The sequence below is a fragment of the Anastrepha ludens genome, chromosome 5 (genome assembly GCF_028408465.1).
Source record: "Anastrepha ludens isolate Willacy chromosome 5, idAnaLude1.1, whole genome shotgun sequence".
Taxonomy (NCBI): Eukaryota; Metazoa; Arthropoda; class Insecta; order Diptera; family Tephritidae; genus Anastrepha; species Anastrepha ludens.
In genome coordinates this window covers 30,728,795-30,753,656 of record NC_071501.1, presented here as the reverse complement: position 1 = coordinate 30,753,656, position 24,862 = coordinate 30,728,795, and the positions used below count along the sequence as shown (strand labels likewise).

Here is a 24,862-nt window from a genome sequence, read left to right as displayed (position 1 = left end):
TTGTGAGTGAGTGGTCGTCGTACGCAGACGTGGAAATAAAATGAAAATGAAATTGATCGAAAATAAAAAAGGAGAAAAAATAAAAAGGGAGAAAAATAAAAAAACAAAAAAAATTAAAAAAAATAAAAATAAAAAAATAAAAACAGAACAAAAGCAAAAACAAAGCGAAAAAAATTAAAAAAAAAAACGCGCAAAAAAACAGAAATTTCGTATACGCGCCACAAGGAATGCCGTGCATGCATTCATACATACAAACATATATGTGCATACACCTGCGTTGACAATAATAGCAGCGTGACATATTTCAATGTTTGGACTATTTACAAAAAATTGTGAGTAAAAATTTTGTAGCACATTGAATTTTAGTCTAAAAAAGTGTAAGTTTTAACTGACTTAGAAATTCTAAAATCAAGAAATTTTCATCCAAGTTTCGAAAAAAATTCTAAAACAATTCTGGGTATGCAGTTTTGTGGCGCATTGAATTTTAGTCTAAAAAATTGCAAGTTTTAAGTGACTTTAAAAATTCAAAAATCAAGACATTTTCTTCCAAATTTCGAAAAAAATTTCGAAAAAAATTCTGGGTATGCAGTTTTGTGGCGCATTGAATTTTAGTCTAAAAAAGTGCAAGTTTTAAGTGACTTAAAAATTCAAAAATCGAGAAATTTTCATCCAAATTTCGAAAAAAATTTCGAAAAAAAGTTTCTAAACAAATTCTGGGTATGCAGTTTTGTAGCGCATTGAATTTTAGTCTAATAAAATGCAAGTTTGAAGTGGCTTAAAGATTCCGTTGACTTATGCCAATTTTTTTGCTGGCAATAGTGCGCATTTTCGCTATAAAAAAATGTCAAGCATTTATTATATGGCGAAAATGTATAACGCAGCTCAGAAAAAAATTATCCAAAATTAACGATAACTTTGAGGCACTTTATGGTGGCACATTTTATAACAAAATTTAATGGGCTGCCAAACTGCATACCTGAAATTTTTCAACAAATTCGAATTAAAAAATTTAAGATTTTAAAGAGAATTTGTTCCCTTTTTTTTACTTTTATACAAAGTCTAAAGCTTGATTTATATAGTTTTTGTTGTAGTAGGAACTATATTCAGAGAAAATATTAAAAACTCAAGAATACAGGGTTTGATTGAAAAGTAATGAGCCTTCCCGCGCGGAGCGTCTGCCAAGCGATCAACCGAATCGGCTGGTGGGGGAAAATGATCGTTGGACCTTCCCCTTCCACTAGAAACCGGTCCCAGTTCGCTGGCAACAGCGGTGCAGTCAACATCGCTCCGCGCGTGAAAGCTGTTTTAAAAGTGTCTCAGGATTTTGTAGTGGAGCAACGTTACTCGATCAAATTTTGCGTAAAGCTAAACAAAACGAGTACCGAAACCATTGGGCTACTCAAGGAGGCTTACGGGGACCAATCTCTGTCCAGTGCCCAGGTAAAACGGTGGCACAAGTCGTTCAAGGAATGCCGGGAGGACGTCGAAGACGAACAGCGATCTGAAAGACCTTCGACGACGCAAACAGACGAAGATGTGAACCGGGTTCGTGAATTTTTGAACATTGATCGTCGTGCTAGTCTACGTGAGATCAGTGAAGATTTAAATTTAACTTATTACAATGTGCGGCAAATCGTGACCGGAAAACTTGAAATGCGCAAAGTGTGTGCCAAATTGGTTCCAAAGGTTTTGACAGATGAACAGAAGCAATTGCGTGTGGAAAAGAGTCGTGAAGTATTGGAAAGTGACGAACACGATAATACTTTAGACAATTGTATCACAGGAAATGAAACCTGGTGCTTTGAGTACGATCCTGAGGGCAAGAGAGAGAGTGCGGATTGGCACACGACTCCATCGAGGCGAGGCGAGGCAAAACTGTGACAGCCGAATTGAACGCGATTCCGGCGGATGAGTTTAAAAAATGTTTCCTGCAGCGGAAGGGCCACTACCAGCGGTTTATTGACGCTCAGGGGGGTCCTATTTTGAAGAATACCTATTAGTTGTATAAGCCAAAAGGTTTAATAAAACTGCTTAAAAAACATAAGGCTCATTAATTTTCAATTAAACCCTGTAAGTTACGCAAGTAAAAATCTTAATTCAAATTTTTAAGAAAATTTTTTAAATTTTTTGTTTTTTTTATTGTAATTTGGTGCAAAATATTGTGTTTGCAAATTTGAGCTAAATGGGTTTTGTCGCAGTATGAACTATATTTAGAAAAACAAAGTATAAAAAGAAAAAAAAAACTTCACAATAAGTCGCGCGAGTAAAAATTCTGATTAAAAAGTTTGAAATTTTGAAGAAAAATTGTTTACTTTTTTGTATTTTGTACAAAAAATTGTGTTTGAAAATTTGACTTACATTTTTTTGTTGCAGCATGAATTATATTTTTATAAAAACAAAAAAAAATATTTCAAACTTTGCAATAAGTCGCGCTACTATTATTTAGAACACAAGTGTAGATATTTATATATACATAAAAATATAAGTTTATATACATACTAACATCCAAATATACATTCATGCATCCAAACATACATACAGACATACATACATTCACACGCATTGCACTGCGCCTGCGCAACTCTGACGACGTCCACCGATCGCATGCGTCAATTCATTGCTGCAACGCGGATGATGAAGTGATTTTACAGCGCAAATAGACAAAATGATGGATGACTTTTTGTTGCGCTCCCCGCTCGCTGAATGAGCTGTGAGCTACATACATAAATGTTGGATTTAGTTAAGACTGCGTTCCCGGCTGACTGACATTGCCTGCCTAACTGCTTGTGATCGCCTCCTGTTTTGGTGACTTCTTCACAAATATCTATTTATTAGCTCCCCATAGCATAAATTGTTATAAATGACAGTTATGTTGGAAAATAAGTCATTTGAGTTCTGCAAATGCGGCGACGAATCTAATTAAATACTCGTCGATTGTGATGTGGTTGTGGAAAAGGCAAGACGACTACTCTTCAAAGCGCGTTTGATTTATGATCAATTTCAGTTCTTTGTTGTGATTTTTTTTTGTTTTTTTTTGCAATGCATATGTACATATGGACTCGTATGTTGTTCTTTGTTCAAAGGCTTTCACTACAATAGTCCAGTAATAAGGAAGCAGTTACTTGAATTCACAAGGAACATTTAATTCCTGCATTGTCTTCTGTCAGTGACAGGGTGATGGATTTGATTTGATCGCAGTGCTGCAAGTTGTTGGGTCGTTATTGATTGGTTGATTGCAGAGCTTCCCAAGTGAATATTCAGTAGTCAATTAGCGTAATTTTGCTGCACTTTTTGGTGATAAAACCCAAATTCTAACGAAGTCTAATTAGTCAAAGCGATTTTTTTTCTTGTCGCTTTGCTATTTTATAAATTGACTCAAGTCATTTATTTTGAAACGAGATAAGTCTACTTGAGCCAAATCACGTGCATCCTAGGTTAGTTACATACATACAATGTGGCGCAAAATTAATCACCCTATCGGAAGGTCCATAAGTTTTGGGTCTATTTAAAGAAAAAGTTGTTCCAAAACAAAATGGGATGATTAATTTTGCGCCACCTTGAATTTTCATTTGCAACTGGCCCTTCACACTTGAAATGTTCTATAGTTTCCTCGCTAACGTTCAGAGGACCGAAGCAAACTATTAAACCACATACTTCCCGAGAGATCGAAATATGAATTGCGGATGGTAAGTCTAGACACTCGCACAATCCAGGCGACAGCTCCCTCAGCTTCGGTTGAAGGGAAACATTATTCTTACAGCATAGCCAAAAAGTTGTTCCTAATAGCAGGCAATGACAAACATCCGAGTGTATTTCCGCCATGAAAAAGTTCCTCATAAAGAACGGCTTAAAACTGTAGGTCCTTCCATTTGGGGAAAACCATTAAGACCCACACAACAAATAGGAAGAGAAGCTCGGCCAAACACCCAATAAAGGGCGTAGGAGCTAGTTCTCAGTAATTAGCCAAAAGCTCTCTTACGCCTTCACGCAATTGAGTATCGGATAATTTTCTTGCTCTCAGTCGAAAAAAATTCAATTGAATTTCTTTCTCGAATAGTCCCCCTATTTGGGAAGCCCTAGTGCCATATACAGATTTAAACAGGTTGACATACTTCGGCTTTAGTTTATTCATACATAGACAGAAGATTATAAGAGAGCTTCCTGCCGGTCGGTTTGGGGCAATAATAAAAACTGTGGCACCAGTACAGCATTATGCGATACCTGGTGGCGATAAAATTTCGCCCAACCTCCACTGTTCTTTCGCTTCACCATTTTAGGTGGGCAATTTTTTAATGATTTGGAAGATCTCAGTATTGTGAAAAACATGGATCTTCTAAATTTTGGAAAATTCACACTAGTTTTAGAGAGACAAGAAATAATTACCCACGCGGCATCACAATGGACTCTGAACCTGAGGGTGGTCGATAGGGGACAAGTTTCTCACTCGCCGTCACAAAATGGTATTGGCCCGATTGTGTGCGATAGTGGACAACCGCTGTAACCTAATCTAACCTCGGTTAGAGTAAATGAGTAACAGCAAACTTCACGAAATAAACTCTTAAACCAATATCGAAGTCTACCTAGAACTTATTAGAATAGAAAATGGTAGCTTCTTTATTTGCCATTTGACTACTCTTCCATTATTTTTCCATAAAAAATTTATCAGACAATCCATATGCAAAAAAAGGTTAGTTACCATAAAGTCTGTAGCCATGACTGTTCGTCTCTATATTATTAATGATCGGCATAAAGAACACTGATCTCCACTGGGCAACAATTCAGTTAGGTAAATATCTTTCAACTCGAAGGAATTTCAGCTTCATTACTCTATTCGTCTCTATTGATCAGAATGTACTTGCCCTCTTTAGAATTGATCACACGTTACGATTATACATTTTTGGATAATACTGGAATGGCAGTACGTGTTCAAGTATTTTCGATACAACAGACTCGATTGTACTCTGCCCCCAGCAGGCAGATATCAACAGTCAGCAAGAGCAGTTGATGTAATGGAGAATGTTGAGATGGGATTTAGGTTGGCGCATTGCCACAGGCTGTCGTAGAAAGGAGCACCCAGTGGGCTTAATCGTTTAACTGCCAGACCCGGGCATTTACAGAGAAAGTGCGCAACCGTCTCCTTCTTTTAAAGGTTCACACAGCTTCTGCAATGGGGGATAAATGGTAAACTTAACCTTTCCGCGTGTGTGCCGATCGTCTAATTACGTGGAGTCCCCAAGAGTTTCTGAGTCCTCCGTATATTGTACTGAGGCCAAAGGGTTTTCGAAATAGCACACGAAGGAAAGGAACTCCATCTTTTCTGTACTTTCCTGAGAAATAAGTTGTGCAATTCCCTTTTAAGAGCAGTTAGGTTAGTTTAGGTAGTGATGGTTGCCCAGAGAGTGGGCCCACTTGGACGAAAGAAGTTTGGTTCATCATTTGTGATGCCATTGCAAGAGGGAGAAAAGGCGAAGGAAAAAAGGACGAAAGGGAAAGGGATGGGGAGGATTGAGTGTTTGTGGACTACGAACGGTGACTAGTCTGCGGTTGTGTTAACCTCTTTATGCTACTGATGATGTTCATCAGATTTTTGTTATCAAGACCTGCTATATCAGCAGGCGCAGAAAAGAAGTGAGAACCAAGATGCTTGAATCTTAGTCTCGCGAGAGCAGGGCAGCTGAGGAGCAGGTGCTGAGATAATTCCACCTCATCCTCCATACAGATGACGCAAACAGGACCCGAAGTAATTCCGAGTCTCACGGCATGTATACACCGCGGACAATGCCCCGAGAGGATGCCCACGAAATTTGAGAGATGAGATTTTGTCATCCTCAGAATATCCCTCGAACGCCTCCTATCCAAACGTGGCCAGAAGGACTTCGGGAGTTGGTGCACACCCCATCCTTCCAGGAGTGGAGCGCAGGTTGTTCCGATTCTCTCCCTTCGCGGGCACACTACCTCACAGGTCCCTTGTCTGGCCAGCTCGTCGCCTTCGCAGTTTCCAGTAATTTGACTGTGACCAGGTACCCAAATTATCTTAATATCGAAGAATTCTGATGCAATCGAGAGAGAGACCAGGCATTCTCTGACCAGTTTCGAATGCACCATAATAGAGCCTAGGGCCCTAATTGCCGCTTGGCTATCGTAGTAAATATTTACCTTCTTAACAATTATTACGCAAGTAAATGGCCAGTCAGCTGCTTCTTTAATTGCGGCCACCTCTGCTTGGAACACACTGCAGTGACCCGGTAACCTGAATTTAAGTTTGATGGGGAGCTATTTGCAGAATACTCCTCCTCCAACCCTACCGTCAAGCTTCGAGCCATCCGGGAACAGGTTAATTAGGCCATGTCCCCAAGTGTTGCCCCCGGTCCACTCCTCCCTTGGTGGAATATGGGTGGAGAAAGTTCCGCTTGATCCGTCGACGAGGGGATGAACTCAAAGTTTCTGAGGATGCTTGAGTGCCCATATGTTGGGTTGAGCTTATAGCCCAAGCCCCTCAGTCTGATTGCGGCGGCAATTCTGCCTGCGATGCCTGCGATAGGTACCACATTTAACATTACATTAAGCGCCAGAGTAGGAGTAGCTCGAAGCGTCCCACTGATTCCAATGAGTGCAGACCTCTGAACTCTCTCTAGCTTTTTAACTGATGGCGTTCTCTCCAGTGAGTTCCACCAGACAACGACTCCATATAACAGGATTGGCCTTATTATGGTATTATAGAGCCAAAATACAACTCTAGGCGGGAGGCCCCATCTTTTGCCAATTACGCCCTTGTATCCATACGAGGCGATTGTTGCCCTCCTTACTCTCTCCTCAATGTTGGGCTTCCACGTTAGCTTACTGCTTGAGAGTAGTTAGGGGGATGCCGATGACCGGGGAGTAGGTATCTGAGACCAATTCAGCTTGCCCTTCTTGTGAGCTCATCAGAAATTTCATTTCTCACCAAATTACACGAATGCATGGCATTTTAAGTGGAAGAAAATATCTAACGCCGTCAGCAGAAAAAAATTAAAAAAATCAGCGGACTCGAGATTCTTCTAAAAACTCTGATTAAAAAGATTTTTGGAACGCACATCAATGCCTGAGCAATTATTAGTTTATTTAAATATGATCAGGATATTTATTTTATGCACTCAAAACTGTTTACAAGTCATCCACAAACATTTATTATAATTTTTTTTTTTTTGTATGTTTACTTGAAATTGCAAATTGTCCATAACTGAGAGTTTATTAAACAAAAACATGAGCAGTGAACAGGGCAGTGCGTAAATGATGTGTGAATGACAGAAAACAATTAACAAAACACAAATAATAAAAAGCACAAAAAACGGAATTAAAAAAAATTAAAAAAAAAGAAAAACTACAACGAACGTTTGTATGGTTTTAATGGCTTTAAAACTCTTTTTCAATTAAATCGAAGCATAAAAATGTACAACGAGCTCATTAAATTGGCAATAGGCATCTTAAAAATACATCACACATACTTACACATATTCACAGATATGCGCTACATAAAGAAGACTTTCGAAAAGTAGGCAGGCTAATGGAGGCAGAGTTGCACCACAGGCGGCATTTGTAATGGAGTGTCTGTTCACAGAAGGCTAACGTAAGTGTTGTACCCGTTTGCCAGCCTGCCACATACAAGTATCTATGTACATTCATTTGTATATGTATGTGTGTATAGGAGGCAACAGCATCTTCCTGGTCGCTCCTGGATAGATCATTGACTGTGCGCTCCACTGGAATTTGTTGTGGCCACATTTTTGCCAGCAATAAACCACCCGCGGTGAGCTTTTTTCACGCACGAGCTTCTTGGCGTCGGCCACTGTGCCAAACCGAGGCGGCGGCTAAAAATACCAAATCAGCTGCTAGCCAATCAACTGGCGCACATTGGGGCAGGATACATAAATAGTTGATAATAAATCAGAAAATGTAAATGAGATATGCTGTACGAATATTATCATCGAATGAAATCTCCAGTCCATAAAATACGAATAGCGCATCCACCTTTGCGGCTTCTTTGCTTATTTTGCCCATTGAGAGTGTCGGTTGAAGGTTAGAAGATAAAAATACGGAGCCATCTTCGATTGACAAGGGAGTAGAAATGTCAAAATTTAATGCACCTATTTTTCTATTTGTTTGTTGTCTAAAAAGGTGTGTGGGAGTAAGTGACTGTTCGCAATAAACTCAATACATCAAATTCAAGGAATTCGTGTTTAGTCAAAGCTTCGATCAAACATTTAAGAAAATTTGTACTCTTAAGCAAAAGCCCCAAAAAAGAAGTCAGCAAAAGCACAGCTCATGGTGAAAAAGTTTGAGAGAAGTGGTGAATATCACACCGTTAACTGGCTCTCAGCGAATGTGAAAGTATCAGCTGATTGGCTGACGGCACATGGGTCATATCAGCGGTTTCTTTAAGAAAAAACTGAGATTGTAATGGAGATATACGAAAAAAATCAACACAGCCTTTGTTCATGTTGCATCTTTGATGTCTAAATAATGACTTATTGGACGAGTTTGTGAATACGTGTGAAATCAGCGCGCAGAATTCAGCTGAATCTCCCAAGTGTCACCGAAGATCCCCTCACAATTTTCTTTATCACCATAATTAAAGAGCAAACCTGGTAAACCTATCATCTTTGCCCAGTGACGTGGCAGCCGGAGTTACTGGCCCAATTTCATTCTTCACCTTAGCTGAAGGCCAAACCTGGTAATCTACCAGCCTGACTCTGTAAAATTTTCTCTGAGTGACGAAAAACGGACCGCGATATACACAACCTTTTGTATTGTCTCTTCCATGGAGGCATCCTATTAGTATCTATTGTCTACCTAACTTTTTCCCTCACAAAAAAAAAAATAGCTCATGAATTCATAAAAAAATATGTCCTTAAAACATAAACCAATAATGAAAATAGTAAAACGAAAATTAACGATACAAGTGCGGGAAAATCATCAAAGACATTCTGAGTAAGAAATAAGAAACCGGTTACCAAAAATTATGTGGATAGCTACAATATAAAAATCGATAATTAAAACAAACAAATCGACAATTAAAATATACAAATCGATAATTAAAAAAAACAAATCGATTATTAAAATAAACAAATCGATAACTAAAATAAGAATCGAACCCATAATAAAAATCATAAAGTAGGAAAATTATTCGCATTATCAAAAACAGGTAAAAAATTAAATAAATAAATAGCAAAAATAAAACAAAAGAAATAAAAAATAAAGTAAAAATAAAAAATAGTAATTAAAGTAGTAAATCGATTAAAAACGATAACCGATCAAAAAGCAAAAAAAATGTGGACGATAAAAAGTTATTCGATTATAGAACTCATAAGGCGATTAAAATTTACCGAACAATTGATAACTAAAAAATAAATCAATATTAAAAACGATAAATCGATAATCGCTTTAAATCAAGGTGAATAATTCGCACTCTGCGGTATTAGTAAAACCCCCGGTGGTTAAAAAATAAATATTAAATCAAATAAATATTGAAAATTATAAATCGATAAGCGATTAAAATGAAGGGAAAACATTCTCAAGCTGCGTAATCGATAAAAAACATTCATGATTAAAATATATAACGATAATAAAATCAATTAATTTGGTAAAAATTTATTAAGGAAAACTATTCAAACTCAGGATAATTAATCGAATAACCCATAATTAAAAAATAAATGATAGCAATATAAATTCTAAATCGATGAAAACCGGTAACTGATACAAATAAAGAAAAATCATACACAATCTGCGGGACAAGAAAAAACCTCGGTGATTAAAAAATAAATCGATTCGAAGAAATATAATTTTTAATATAAATCGATTGAGCGATTAAAATAAAGTTAAGTCTTGTGTATTCCGGATAACAGATAAAAAAAAATGATTGAAATATAATTCGATAATAAAAGTATTAAATCTATTAAGAGAGGAAACTGGTTTAGATCGATCAAAAAATCCATTTTTTTATTGCATAAATCGTTAGTATAACTACTCAAGAATATGTGGTAAAAATTTTAAAGCGAAATTCGCATTATTCCCGATTCTATGAGCACTTAAGTCACTGCCCGTCGGTTCCGCACCGTAGCGCGCGTTAGTTAGAAGGACGTCTACTTTTTTTCAACTGGTGAGCATTCTAGCTTAAAAAGTTATCGACCAATCGTTCTAATATTTTTCGGGATTTTTTCTTCATTCAATTCGAATTTATATGAATCTAATTCTGGGATGATATTATTATTTACAATATGGTTTTTTAAGCAAAATAGATGAAAAAATATGGTATAAAAAACTGCTTTGTGTTCGAGCGCTTCAAAGATGTGCAATTTTCCATATTTTTTACCACAAATAGGTTCATATTCTTAGGAAACATGTTGTTAATAAAAAAAATGCCGTTGATTTCAGAGAAAAATTGCAACCCTCAGGAATTCCCACCAGCAAGACACTCGGATGGCGATCGTCCATGGACAGCATGCTCTAACGCCACTGTCGCCCGCGAAAATAGCTTCAAAAAACCTTGAAAGTGTACCTAGAAATATAAATAAAATATCCTCTAAACTTAAAGAATTTCTGATTATTCCTTCTTTGTTCAAAAAATTCTCGAAAACACCAAAATTTTGGCCTCCTAAACCGGTTTCCCCCTTAAAATCGATAACCGATAAAAATTAAAGTAAGCCATTCACATTCTGAGGATCTAATCAAATAATCGACAAATAAAAAATAAACCGATACTAAAAATTCTAAATCGATGGAGATCAGTAACTGATTGAAATGTAGGAAAAGCAAGCGCATTCTGAGAAATTAATCGAAAAATCGATGACAAAAAATACATCGATAATAAAAATGACAAAACGAGAAAAAACGATAATTGATTAAAATAAAGGAATATCATTTACATTCTGGATAACTGATAATAAAATCGACAATTAAAATATAAGTCGATAATAAAAGCAATACATCTATTTAAAATTAAGATAAAAATTAAAAAAGGTATTCACGAATTAATGGGATAATCCACAATTAAAAACTAAACTTGCTATAAATAAAATTATATATCGATGAAAATTGGTAACCGATTGAAATGCAGGAAAATTATGCGCATTCTGAGAAATTAATAAAAAAATCGATGACAAAAAATAAATCGATTATAAAAATGATAAGTCGATATAGATTAAAAATCGATAAAAATCGATAGCTGATTAAAAATAAGCAAAATCATTCACATTCTGGATAACCGGTAAAAAAAATTGTGATTAAGAAAAAAACCTATAATAAAAATTATAAGCCGATAAACGATTAATAACCGGCTTGTATGGTCACGTTGCGGGTACTTGGAAGGTTTGTATACTATTGTATTTAATAGAATTTAAAGAAAAAGAATTGATACCATTTTTACTCTTTCTATTTTCGAGTGTTGCTAACAAATATCTTAAACATGGACAACCAATTTTTTACCTAAAAATTGCCATTGAAAAGTATCTATCATTTAAGTCAATGATGTTTGAATGCACGTCTTCTCGTTTACCATGACACCAGCATTCGGTCTGGCTGTATGCTGCAGAGTATTGAAATTGTACAGATAGCATCACTGCGCCCATTTAGTTCGCTAGCTCAGGAACAATACTTTGAACCAGCTGGCAAGGCATTTTGCGATCTTCATTGATCGTGAACCGCACAAGGGACAAAAAATGCAGTAATTCACGTTAGAGCTAAGGAGTCACGAAGCGACCGCGACATACGAGTAAATACCATAAAAATCTTCTGTTCGAAGTCTGCTTTGTGTCAGCTCCCTCAGAAGGTATGACGCTTTCACTTTCAAAGATGCGGTTCGTTCAATTTTTTTCTTTTTTTATTTAATGAGAAAAACTTAAACCTAAAAAACATTATTAAAAACGATTTATAAATAAAAGAAGGTGATAAAATTGTTATTCAAAAAAAAGGCTATAGCTACCAAGGTTTTGAGCTGATGCAGTTTTCAATCCGGGAAAAATATAGAAATCACATCGCGCAAGATACAGCGAATAAGGCGGATAGACTAACACTGAGATGATGTATGTACAAGGCTAGAAACCGCTTGACCAACAATGCGGAATGAGTCCAGATATTTATTGCACATAATATTTTTTCAATGCGCATGAATTTAATTGCAGAAACGAGAGGTAATGCCTTCGAAAGAGAAGCTCACATTCCATTGTACTTGGCTTCAAGTAACATAAATAGCCAGCATAGTTCGCTTTTCGATTTCTCTTATTTCGACCTGTCCAAGTTTCGTAGTACAAATAGGGTTAAAAACAAATGATACGTATAGGTCTATCGGCTGCTGGCATTTGGTGAATGTCTTGGCTGGCTGGGTGGTTTAAGGGTGACCCCGCATCGGAGTGCCACATAGACCGCAAGTTGGGTCGGTTGTGTTGCCCCAGAGCCCATTATGTTATATGATTTCCCCACCTATCCGAGATTTTTATTGTAGATTTTGGTCAAAGATATTAATTCGTTTCGAGAATTTGATGAGAGATTCGATTTTCTGGTTCGAGAGTACTGAAAGATTGTCAATTGGTGGAGAGCCTAGAAGACTTCTGGAGAGCGAGTCGACTTCTGGCTAGGCCGGGACAACTGCACAGCAAATGCCTGCTTGATACTTCCTCACCTTCGTCCTCGCAGTATCTGCACAGGTCGTTTTGAAGAGCCCCGAGCCGACGTGCGTGAGTGCCCAAAAGGCAGTGGCCGGTGATAAGAGATATTATATGCCTTAGTTCGTGTTTCGAAAGACTTATAAGGGTTTTTGTCTGTTTCAGTAACGCAAGTAGTTTCCACTCGCCACCTCCGATCAGCAATGTTGTGAAATTATCGATCAATGAGCAATTTACATGTTGAGAGCGGAATGTGGATTGTGGGTAAGTTACTAACATTTGATTGCGCAGCTCCAGCTCTTGCGAGCTCATCAGCTTTGCAGTTACCTTCGAATCCACTGTGACCCGGTATCCAGATAACTTGGACAGAATTCTGAACACTTATTTCGTTAAGAGATAAGAGACAGGATCGAACCACATCTGAGTGGGTATAAGAGGAGCTGAGTGCTCGCCTGGTGAATGTCTTATTAGCCATAAATAGCCACATCTCCTATATCATTCTTACGAAATTTACTGATGGTTAAGCAAATAATGCAAATGTTTGAAGAAATAACACAACTGACCCGTTGAGCTACTCCCACTTCTCAATGCTCATCGCCCCACTGTGCGGTACAAATAGTGCCGTGCACTGCTCCTACTTTAATACAAGAAATTCTGGCTTCTTTAATTTTTTCGTCCATTTCTTTGGCTACGCCTCAATGTCAATTAATGACGCTCTGCGTTGGCGCAGCTGTTGCACCCACTGTGCGGCTAAACTATTTGGTGGCATGATTGGTTTCCTGTTGATTGGATTGGCAGTGAAAAGTAAAAGGCAAGCAGCACAATAAGTATTTTGTATTGGACATTATGAATTGGGGCGTCTGCAAAGGGAAGCCGGCAAAGCGAATGCACAAGGAAGCTGATGTTTATGATGCTGCTGCTGCTGCTGGGGCTGATGTTGGTGGTGAAGCTGCAACATTCGATTCCATGCTGTGTGTTATTTTCAGACACTGCGCACGCTGTTGCTTCTTCTTCTGCTGCATGTGGCAGGAGCACAGCTGTGGCAAAGAGTTAAAATTAATGTGCATGCGTTGCTGATTTCCAGACGCTGCGGCATGCCAAGCCTGATATCCCCAACCAACACCATTTAAGAGGTACCTTTTTTTTAAAGTAGCTTTAGTCAGAATTGTCGAAGTGTTGCACACACCTTGTTGCGGTCAATGGACTTTCTGCGAGCCAGTTAGTCGAATAGTCGGAGAGCAACTGCGAGTAGCCGGCAAGGTTTGGATTAGTAACAAAATGTTTATAACTTTAAAATAAAAGATTTTTTGTTTTTTTTTCTAATTGAATATAACTCAAAATAAATGTTTAAGTAATTGTAATGTGAATATCTCTTTTCGTAATTCCATTTGATATAATTTTTTGGCTCGAATACTCACCAACATCGAAACTGTGCGCCACCGGCACCACCTGCAGCGCCACTGTGCATAGTAGAGCAAATTGTAGTAGTCGATAGTTGTAGTTGTGGGAAGAAAGGCACTGTCGGGAGAACATTTTGCGTGTGTTGTTGTAGCGCGGGTGTGGATTGTGTTGTTGTTGATGATGATGATGTTGGCGTAGATTAGACGTGGAATTTCTTCTACTTATTGTGTTTATATTTGTTGTTGTTGTGCTGTGTGTAGTAGTTTGCATCTTTACGTTTGTTTTTTTGTATTTTATTCGAGTGGGTTAAAGTTAGAAGTGTGATTTTTTTTTTTGCTTTTAGAATTGCATAGATATTTATTTTTCACAGTTTAGCTTTACAGTATTATTTCGTTTGCTCCTTAACACTTCTTTTCGTTGCGAAAAAATTGTAGTAAAATAAAATTAGGCAGTGTCGATTTGGATGATTTCTGGAATGAGAGGAAAAAAAAATTCATGTTAATTAAATTACGTATTTACATCAAAAATTTTGTGCATTAAATAAAAAATTTACTGTTTTTGATTTAAAAAAATTTTTTTTTTTAACTTTAAAAAAAAATTTTTTTTTTGATTTTTTTTAAATTATTTTTTTATTTTAAATTTTCATTGCAGAAGAAAGTCCTGAAAACAAATTGATGCTGCATTACCGCCTGAGCAGACCCCTATTGAAATTTTCCGGTTAATATTTTCCTAGAACATTTTATCCCTTCAGAGACCCTAGAAATGTAATATTTGAGGAGCTTTTAAAAATTGGGGCCAAAATGACCCGCATGGGTAAGGAATATTGGGTTAAAATATTCCACAAAAATATGCGCTGTTAAACTCTAAAGGATGGTTAAATTTCAAGAGCCGATGTTGAATGTAAACCACACCTAAACGTCAATGACACCGTTGGACTTCTTTCTTTGGGGTTATTTGAAAGAAAAGGTATACGTCGATAAGCCAGCAAGAATTCAAGAGCTAAAGGATGAGATAATTTGGCACATTAACGGCATAGAACCTCAATTATGCCTCAGCGTCATCGAAAATTTGTACCATCGGATGGAGATGTGCCGCCGAGGCCACGGCAGTCATTTGGCCGATATTTTTTCCATCCGTAATTGATTTTTACCAATATTATCATAATAAAGAGAAATGACAATAATTTCCTAAAAAAATGGTATTTTATTTAAAATCAACACCGGCCCTTGAAACTTAACCACGCTTTATCATAAACTCTTATAGTCAATATAAATAAGAAATGTTGTTTATACAAGTTTTTCAAAATAATGTAGTTCGATTTCAGACCACAAATAGGAAGATTTCAATGCACTTTAAAAAAATGTAGACATTGGGTAATTGTTTAGTGACTACAACCGTTCCTCTTTCATAATTCGTATATACCGCATTCTTGTCTATTTCTTTGGCTTGCCATTAAAGTACAGTTCGAAATTAAAGACTTGGAGTCATAGCACAATGAACGATCGCGCTAAATATGTAGAAAAAGGGCTCGCAGAATTGTTGGGAGCAATACAAGCTGCGACTTTCAGGGACCTGAAAGCTTTTGGATTCACGCACGTAGCTGCGAAGGCAAGTAGGTCAGCTATATTGACATATACAATTTACAGGCCTCCCGAAGTTGGCAGCGTCTGTCTCGGAGCGAGCGGCTGCAGAAGGTGACTGCTCTTCAGGTTTGAAGCGGCCTCACACAATTAAGTATCTAGTCATCTTAAACGTGGCGCTCATCAGATCTTCCTTAGGCTTGAAGCTTATGGATGTACTCCCCGTTTTTTGAGCTGCACATGAATTTAAACCCGTGAGGAATACAATTTCCAAGTGATACCCACAAAAATGTGGAAATTTGGAGGTACAGAATTTGTATTTATATGGAAATCGTTCTAAAATCGAAAGAAGACCCTAAGCTCGATTCGTGACAAAAGGAATTGACAATGATGAGGAGATTCAAGCGAAATAAAGAGTGCTCGAAGCCTTGAATTTACAATGATGGCAGCAGAGTTCCAGTGGCCTGACATGGCAAGGGAGCAGGAGCCTTTGGTCTACAATCACTAAAACTCCCTTTCGTCAGCATAGAATAAAAAAAACAAAGTCTACTGAATTCAAATTCATGCTATGTATTCTGTCTGACGTAGTATGATGACCATGAAACGGATTACAAGCACAACTGCAAGTCATACTTTAACAGGGTCGACCAGATGAATCCGGTAAACATAGGTGCTAGTGTAATGATGAGTCAAGAACAGGCCAGAAAATTGGTTTCTTCGGACTTTTTTTGTTATGAAGTAGGTACGGGGGTTATCATTATCCATAAGTGTGTGGAGGAAGCCCACTGAAGCTTGGAGGCTTATTATGATACCACTGGCTTGGACGAAAGTTCCCCTCTACATCCCAATGTGGGAAAGACACCTCTCAGACTCTCAGATAAACAATAAAATATCTAAGTTTGTAAAGCATCCGAAGAAGTAAGAGTTTACAGACAGCTATGACAAGTTCTGGTTAGATCGGAACAGTGTTGTTTTGAAGTAAAATCGAATCTTTTCCTTTCCGCAGGGGCAACCCTTCACAGAACCAGATAAATGTGAATTTTTAATTTAGGTTAAGTAACTTTTTTTCTAGAACCGAAATGCAGAACAAATTTGACTGATTTCAAAAGCAGGAGCAAGCAGTTCTTAACCATAGATAGGAAACGCTGAGGACCAAATATCTTCCCTTCCCAATCTCCCCTTTCTATGGATGATAGTGTCTGTTCATTGGATCTATTAAAAAAAAAATTTTGCGGATAATATCGAGAATAGTTACATTCTTCCTGTTCTATCCTGTCTTTCTACTTGAACACGATAATATCCGAAATAAATTAAATGAATTTAATGGTACTTTCCTGGTAAGTGAAAGAATTTCCTCGAAAGGTTAAGAGCTACTTTTTTATCGCGAAAATATTACCTTCCAGGTGGCGCTGGCCTCCAGAACTTTCTAAAAATCTTAGTTTTGGTCCAATTCGATATGCATTCAGGGCATATAGTGACCAGGTAAAAACGAATGACACCTCCAAATCGATCCGCTAGGAGGTGCTCCAGTCGAGATAATCGATTATAATTATTACCAGTTCTATTGAAGGCGCCACGGGGAACTTCTAAGGTTAACAAAGCCACAACTCTCGAAATTTGAAGATGTCCTTTCCGGACACTGACTGTACTGTTCGTTAGGTATCTACGCGATGAGACTTGCCATTATTTCTAGTCCTTTTCCAGCACCTCTCTGGAGGATGAAGTAGAATCAACCTAGCGCCTTCTCTCCCGCGCTGCTAAGATTTAAGCATCTTGGTAAGTAGTAATCTTTGCGTCTTCTTGCGTCCTTCTCATTTCTATTTCCTGTATTTTCTCTCTCTTCTCCTTATAACTGTATCGCAAGCGACGAATTTAATTTCTCGTCCAAGTGTATCCTCTCATTGACAATCATGTAACTTTACTTAAATTAAGGTCTGTGTTTTAGTTCAAATTCAGCGTCTTTTTTACTAAGCGACACTTACTTAGTGATAAAAAACACTGGGCCAGAAACCTTGGCTGTAACTTACGTTACAAATAACTTACGATATGGAAGTATATACTTCGACCTCAAGGTCAATAGTGCCGCGAAGTATACTTAGTGACAGTCCAAGATTTTAGTTACGTCTTTGGAAGGAATCCCTCTTCCTCAAGTAGAGGTATGCCAACAGGATCTTAAAGTCTATTGTGTCGCGAAGTATAAGTTAATGGCAGTCCACATTCCTTGGTGGTTACCCAGAATTTGATGATATTTTTGGAAGGAAGCATCTTCCTCAAGTAGAGGTGTGTCACTTCCATCTTAAGTTCTATTGTGCTGTGAAGCTTGTGTTGTTCACAAAAATATTTTCCTTCCTGTAGCTACGTTTGAATTTGAATCAAATTGGACCATAAATACGGCTTTAGAAATAGTTCGACTCCAGCGCCACCTATCAGCAAATCTTCCGACTTTTTTCTAACTGAATTGACAGACAGATAAACTGTGAGCTTGTTTGTTATTGCTGTTGGCTGGCTATTCCTTCAGTTTCTTCTTGTTAATTGGCGAGATAACCCCTTACGCGATTTTAGTCTAGTTTAACTTAGCGCGCCCGCCGGTCGTCTCTTTTTCGTGCTAACAAGGTCCAGTTGGACACACTAAGTGAAGCCAAGTCCTTCTCCACCCGATCTTTCTAACGCAGAGCAGGCCTTCCTCTTCTTCTGCTACCACCAGCTGGTACCGCATCAAATACTTTCAGAGCCGGATCGTTTGTTACCATTCGGACGACATGCCTCGGGCAACGAAGCCGCTGGGTCTTTATTCGCCGCGCTATGCCTACGTCATCGTAAAATTCATACAGTTCTCTCTTCCATCGCCTACTATATTCGCCGTCGCCAACGTACAAAGTTCGGAAAATCTTCCGCAGGATCTTTCTCTATAAAACTCCAAGGAACTCGTCTAAGCTTCGACGCCATACGATAGAGCGAGGACGATGAGAAACTTATGCGAGTCTTTTATACTGCGACTTTTATTCGTCGAGAGCGGAGTTTACTGCTCAGTTGCCTACTTAGTCCAAAGTAACACTTGTTGGCAAGAAAGATTCTACGTTGGATTTCAAGGCTGACTTTACTGTCGGTGTTAATGCTGATTCCTAGATAAACGAAGTCTCTGACAACCTCGAAATCGTAACTGTCAACAGTGCCGACAAGCGAGTGCGCTGACTGTTTGTGTGATGAAAGGAGGTACTTCGTTTTTTCCACGTCCTTCTCCATCAGATCCATTCGCTTTGCTTCTTTATCCAAATTGGAAGAGGCAGAACTAACAGCGCAGTTGTTAAGGCTCTTAATGTCAATATCATCGGCATACACCAGCAGTTTTACGCTCTTATAAAGAATTGTGCCAGAGCGATTAAGTTCTGCGGCTCGAAGGATCTTTCCTAACATCAGGATAAAGAAGTCACACGACAGCGAGTCACCCTGCCTGAACCCTCGTTTGGTATCAAATGGCTTGGAGAGGTCCCTTCCAATTCCAACGGCGCTGCTAGCATTAAAGCAACGTCTCTTTCACTTAACCGGTCAGAAATATGCGTGGCAAATTGGCAAAACTTTTCTATAAAGCAAACCTTTTTGCATGGTTTTGTTTTTGGGAATATTTTCTTTTGTATTTGTTGTTGTTCTTTTAGAACGTGCGGTAAAAAGTGCAATCAGCGCCGTTAGCGACTTTGCAGACGTTCTTTGTCACAAGTGCACTACCTTCTTGGCATACTTGCTGGCATAATTTTGTTGCTTCTTCTTTTTTTTAATTATTTTTCTACTACCATTTTTAAGCCACCTGTACACAATTTCCCACTCCCCTATTTAAGCACCATTTTTTTTCTTAACTTTTTTTTTTTTTGTAAATTCTGCTTCCCTTATTCCCACTTACTTTCAAACTTTTTGCCATTTTTATTTATTTTGCTTTTCTTGGTTTGTTTTCATAAACTTTTTTCCAACATAAAAATTTTTTAGCCTACATTTTGCGCCACATCCACTTTTCTACGTCAACATTTTTTTTACTACCATCAAGACTGGCTACCAGTTTTAGTACTTTGTTGTTGTGCTGTTAATTTTATTGTTGTTGCGGTCACTGTGCACAATTGCAACAGTGAAATTAGAGTGGAGCAGCAATGGCACAACAAACACTCTCAGCAGCTACTATGTATTCATGCACATATACACATACACCTGTGCATGTGTGTGTATATGTATGTATGTAAATGTGTATGTAAATGGAGCAACTGTTGGTCAGAGGATGATGATGATGATGATGGCGCTTATACGCTAACTGACTGACTCACCGAATAATGTTGGCGGACAGACTGTTTCACTTGCTGCTGCTGCTCCGCTTGGGAACTGGCAGCTAGGCATTCAGGCAGCCACGCATCCAGGCAGCCAGGCAGGCAGGCAGGCAGTGAAACCTATTCACTCAACACAAATGACTTGAAATGGCAACAAACCAGGTTAGCTGCTTGTTTAGCTATTTGTTTTTGGTAGCGGTGACGGTGGCACCTCTTTTCTTCCCAATTTCTATAGGCATGTTTGCTTTGGCTGTATTTATTAAAAGTGCAACAGTAGCAGCAGAAAAAATTACAAAAAAGAAGAAAAAAATAATGGAAAAGCGACTCAAAAGAATAGCCCAGCTAAACCAGAGAAAACGCCAGCCAGCGAGCCAACCACCCAGCTCAGATGTTCCCAAGCTCTAACTGCTCTGCTGTTGGTTCAGAAAAGTAGGCAAAAAAATTGTATGAAATTTGCAATAGCTAAGAAACTAAGGAGCAGCAACAAAAAAAAAGGTTGAACTTAGGTAAACTGGGAAGCTTTTATGTGCACAACAGTGTTGTATGAAAATGCCCGCCAGTGCGCCAGCCAGGCCGCCTGTTGTCGACGACATCAAGCATGCACCAGTAAAAATGAAGTTGAATGAAAAGCGCAACGTCAGCATGAATGAAAATTGCATGAAATTGCCACATGCCACATGCCACATGCTACATAAGCGCGAACGCACACTCATACACAATTTTCTATACATACCACTGCCTATTCATTCCGATCTATAATAGGAACTCCACCTCTACTCCAGCTACCCGCCATTACTGCTGCTATAGGCTTTACTGCTCCTCATCGGACACGTTTCGTTTCCTTGACTACATTGTGGCGGCTTAATTGAACTTTCTAATGGCATGTTTTGTTAGGCATCTACACCTCTGCATGAGTATGTGTGTGTGAGTGTATTGTAGATTCAACCATCTAAAGTGTTGGCCAGAGCAGTTTTTAGGGCGTTAGCAATTAGCAGAATGAATGAATGCGCATGAATGTGTAGTAGAGTTCGTAGGGGAGGGAGTGATGCGGAGAGTAACGAGTAATAATGGTGGACACACATCAAGGAAGTTCATTTAAGAAAAAGAAAAATCTTAAATAAGCAACAAGTTTTTTGCCATGGAGTTGCTATTATTGGGCCAGGATGCTTGCTATCTTGACTTAGTGAAATTCAATAAAGCCTAGGCTAGCAGGAGCTGCGCAGGTTGGAGACAGATACAGTTAGGTCACATGCCAAGTGGACGAGCCAATTTTACGTCCGCGTATGACGAAACCTTCTCATTTCTTGAAGAAGAGATGGAAAATTCGCTTACCTTAAGGCAGTGAGTGGCCTTTTGGGATAACTACCAAGTAAGGCATAAAAGAAAATGTTGGTGAGATTAAAGATTTAGTTATTTTCTCATTGACTCCTGCACATATCTGCTTTGCTTAAGCAGTGAAAGGTTTCCCCAACACATCTGCAATTTGCTGGTTCTAATTAAAGGCGATTCAAGTCAAACCAGGCCAAAATTTATTTGAATACAAAGGAATGCCCGCTTTATGGGAAGAGGTTACTGCTTCTAGTTAACTTTTTTCCTTGCCAGCCTATCTGCGGCCTATCTCCCAGGCATATTTCAATGTTTGGGAATCCTTACTACCTTCGTGGCACTCTTTGCAGCTAGCACGCAGTAGGACTTTCTATATTCAATAGCCACCTTCCTACCGACCTACCTGCCACCTTCAAGGAGGTTTATGTGCACTATACAGATTCTACCCGAACTTGGCTCCAAGTATTTTCTCATATGCTGTATAGGGGTGACAGAACAACTGAAAAAAAACAACCACTCTGTAATTACAGCTAATTCAGCATGAAAGACGTTGCAGTACTCAGGAAACTGTGGGGTCAGTAAGTGTTCCTTCAGAGGAACCAAACTTTTACTACGTTACATATTGGACTTAGAGCTCCCGGGAAAAATAGCAGCGTAGCCCGGATTTATGTAAATCAAATTCTGCCATTCGCCACACTCAGAGATGCACGAAATTCAGTGAGGGCAGAGTACTCATGCCAACCATTGAATACCATCCATTTTTGTTCCTAGCTGAGATCTCTTCTCAAGCTGAACTCGAAGCGATTAAACTGTGAAATATTTTGAAGCGGATAACCGCTTCGTTCCTATGACAGTCGGTTCTGAGTTACGGAGAAGACACGAATTTACATGCGGATATTCAGCAGCATTCTCCAGACTTTGATATGTGACTGGATAAGGTCCTTTTTGAAAGCTCTTTTACGCACGACTGCTTTACAGTCATATAGGGCGGTGATCGTTTGAGTGGTCCTCATTATTCTAGTTCCAGCCCTTAGTGATTTGTCTCCAGTATATCATTCCGTTGAGGAGTTCCTCATAATCCTTCCTATCTGTGAGAATGTGAGCCTCACTAGCCATCAAATTTGGAGATGCTGGTGAATAACGATGACGGCTATAGGAATTTTAAACACAGCCGAGATGATCACAATACATTTTCACAATGAAAACTCAGCTCCGGTGATCAAAAGATGTCAAAATATTAAAGCCCTAGCGTAATCGTTCCCTTAACGTGAAAAATGACTGGCTAAAGACATTTAATAATAAAACTAAGTGATAAGAAAACCAACCTGGCTTGAAAGTGACCGATTTGTTGTATAATTCAAGAGAGTTAAACTGCCTCCAAAAGCAAATTGGATAAGAAATAGACATTTATTCCGAGATGTGGAGAAACTAATCGATAAATATTCGAACTGGTTCGGTGGCCGTCGAGACGCAACTTTATTTAAGAGTCTCAGCGAAAAAGTGTTTCCAAGTATTGAAAAAACCCCACCGTAAATGGTTCGGAAAGCTCCAACTGCTCGCAGAGAAATTTGATACTCTTGTATTCACACGTTAAGCGCATTGTTTTAGTTCTTACTTCCAAACTTGTAATTTCCATCAACAGCATTCCTATAAGAACTGGTTCTGTGACTGTCGCATTGCAACAAAAGCTCTTAGAAAACGCCGAGGGTTCCTTATTTAAACGTTTATTTATAGTCACACTGCCACTTTTAAATAAAAAATCTCTTAACAGAATCGTAAAGCAATCGCACCAGAAAAAGACTTGTGATTCGATCAACGGTCAAAGTCAAAGGGGTTCGGCGCCCATCGGATACCTCCAACTGTCTATAGAGGATCTTGATGGCTGGATATGAAAACTTGCATGTCCAATTAACAAAGAGCTTTAACTAAATGCTTTCTGAAAAGACCACTTCCTCCTGTTACAGGAAGACGACATTTTTATATGATCCGAGTCAAGACCAAACAGCGCACTGGATAGTTTTCAATTACCTGCCGATCATGCGAAAACAACTACGACTTCATCATCAACAATCATGGCATTACCACGCGGAGTGCATTAAAAGTGCCTTCACTAAGGTCTTCTAAAGCAGTCGATCTTGAGGTTTTACTTCATAGTTACGAAACCAATGGAAGGTGGCCTCGGACTACTAAATGCAGAGTCTCCAAAGATATCTGACCAAAACTGTGCCTTAAAAGGACAAGTCGTCTACTTAGATTCAACAGATCAACTACCAGCGTCCTTACAGGGTTTATAACGGGACCCTATCCAGTAGAATGGGTGTACCTCACAATGACTTCTGCAAGAGTTGTGAAGATGAAGAAGAAATTGAGTCGGTACAACATCTCCTCCGAGAATATCCTGCTCTTCAAAGAAGCCGTGCCGAATATCTTGGCGATTGTTCCTTTGAAGATGTATCAAATATTTTGGCGAACATTTGCGAAATTTGTAAAACGTCTCAGTGGAGGGAAGGAGTTACCTTCTTAAAAAGATCTCAGTGGTTTAAGCAACTTAGTTAGGGGATGGAAATCAAATGCAGGTAACACAATGGGCCTTAGGGCGACCGAGGGTCTTGTCCAAGACAAGCAAACTGGCTAAACTAATCTAACCTAAGAAATCCCAAATCTTTGAGATAGTTTTCCACTCCGGCTATCTGCCGCTTCCTCGGCCTCGGCCTTCCTTTGCCCTTTCCGCCCATTAGCTTCCCTATCATGGCTTTATTCACGGTACAGTCAGCAGGCATACGGGTAACGTGCCTTAGCTATCTCATGCGCTGTGTTTTAAAACACACCGCACAGCTGCTTCGTTCTGAGTAAGATCATTTAGTTGCGCGTTATACCGGATTCTGTTGGTACTGTCATCCATTCTTACTGTACCAAAAATATTTCTCATCCATCTCTGCATGCGAGCAATGTGTCCGCAATCAGCAACCTGAAGATCACAACTTAAGAGACACAATATAGCGCCGCCAATTCGTGGATCACTCTTTCCGCCACTCCTCAGATCAGACATCTTAGACTCAGACTTATGTGCTTTGTCTTCAGCTGTACCCGATACATCTAACTTCTCTCCATAAATCAAATCTTCGGCGCTCTTTAAGTTTCGCAACTGTCTTCTTAATCAGTCTGTGCCTGTATAGGCGGTTAATCGAAACGTTGTGAATGCGACTCCTGCCACTGATTCCAACCTTCTATGCTTGCAATACCTTTCCAAGCAATTTTTCAATAAAAAAATGTGCATACCTACTACTACTGCAAAATGAATGTTCCCAGTCAATAAATTAACAACAAAACTTTGCACATTTTTCCTTAGCCAACAAACGTGCAAATCGCAAACAACAGCAACAGTTGGTGGGAAAGAAAGCGAAGTGATGGAACAAAGTACTGTCAATAACTCTTCGTTTAATTGCAACTTTCCAAGTTTAACCAAGAGCCTAAATCAGCAACACAACGTCATGGCACAGGCGCAAGCCTAAGCCATTCTACATCCGTTGGCGAACTATGGCCTGAAGCGATGGACGCTGATGGCAGCTGGATGGTGGATTGTCATCAACAATGCTGGGAGCAAAAGCACATT

General features: G+C 38.8%; 1 protein-coding gene across 3 annotated transcripts in view; it reads right to left on the bottom strand.

Annotated features, from left to right (window-relative positions):
• The window catches only part of LOC128864940 (uncharacterized), a 271,539-nt gene that overhangs the window by 155,126 nt on the left and 91,551 nt on the right, over positions 1-24,862 (bottom strand). For all 3 annotated transcript variants that reach the window (XM_054104726.1, XM_054104725.1, XM_054104727.1), the window contains one exon: positions 14,054-14,506. In XM_054104726.1, the coding sequence (XP_053960701.1) occupies positions 14,054-14,306 (253 nt within the window). In that variant the 5' untranslated portion in view covers positions 14,307-14,506. The remainder of the gene's footprint in view (positions 1-14,053; positions 14,507-24,862) is intronic.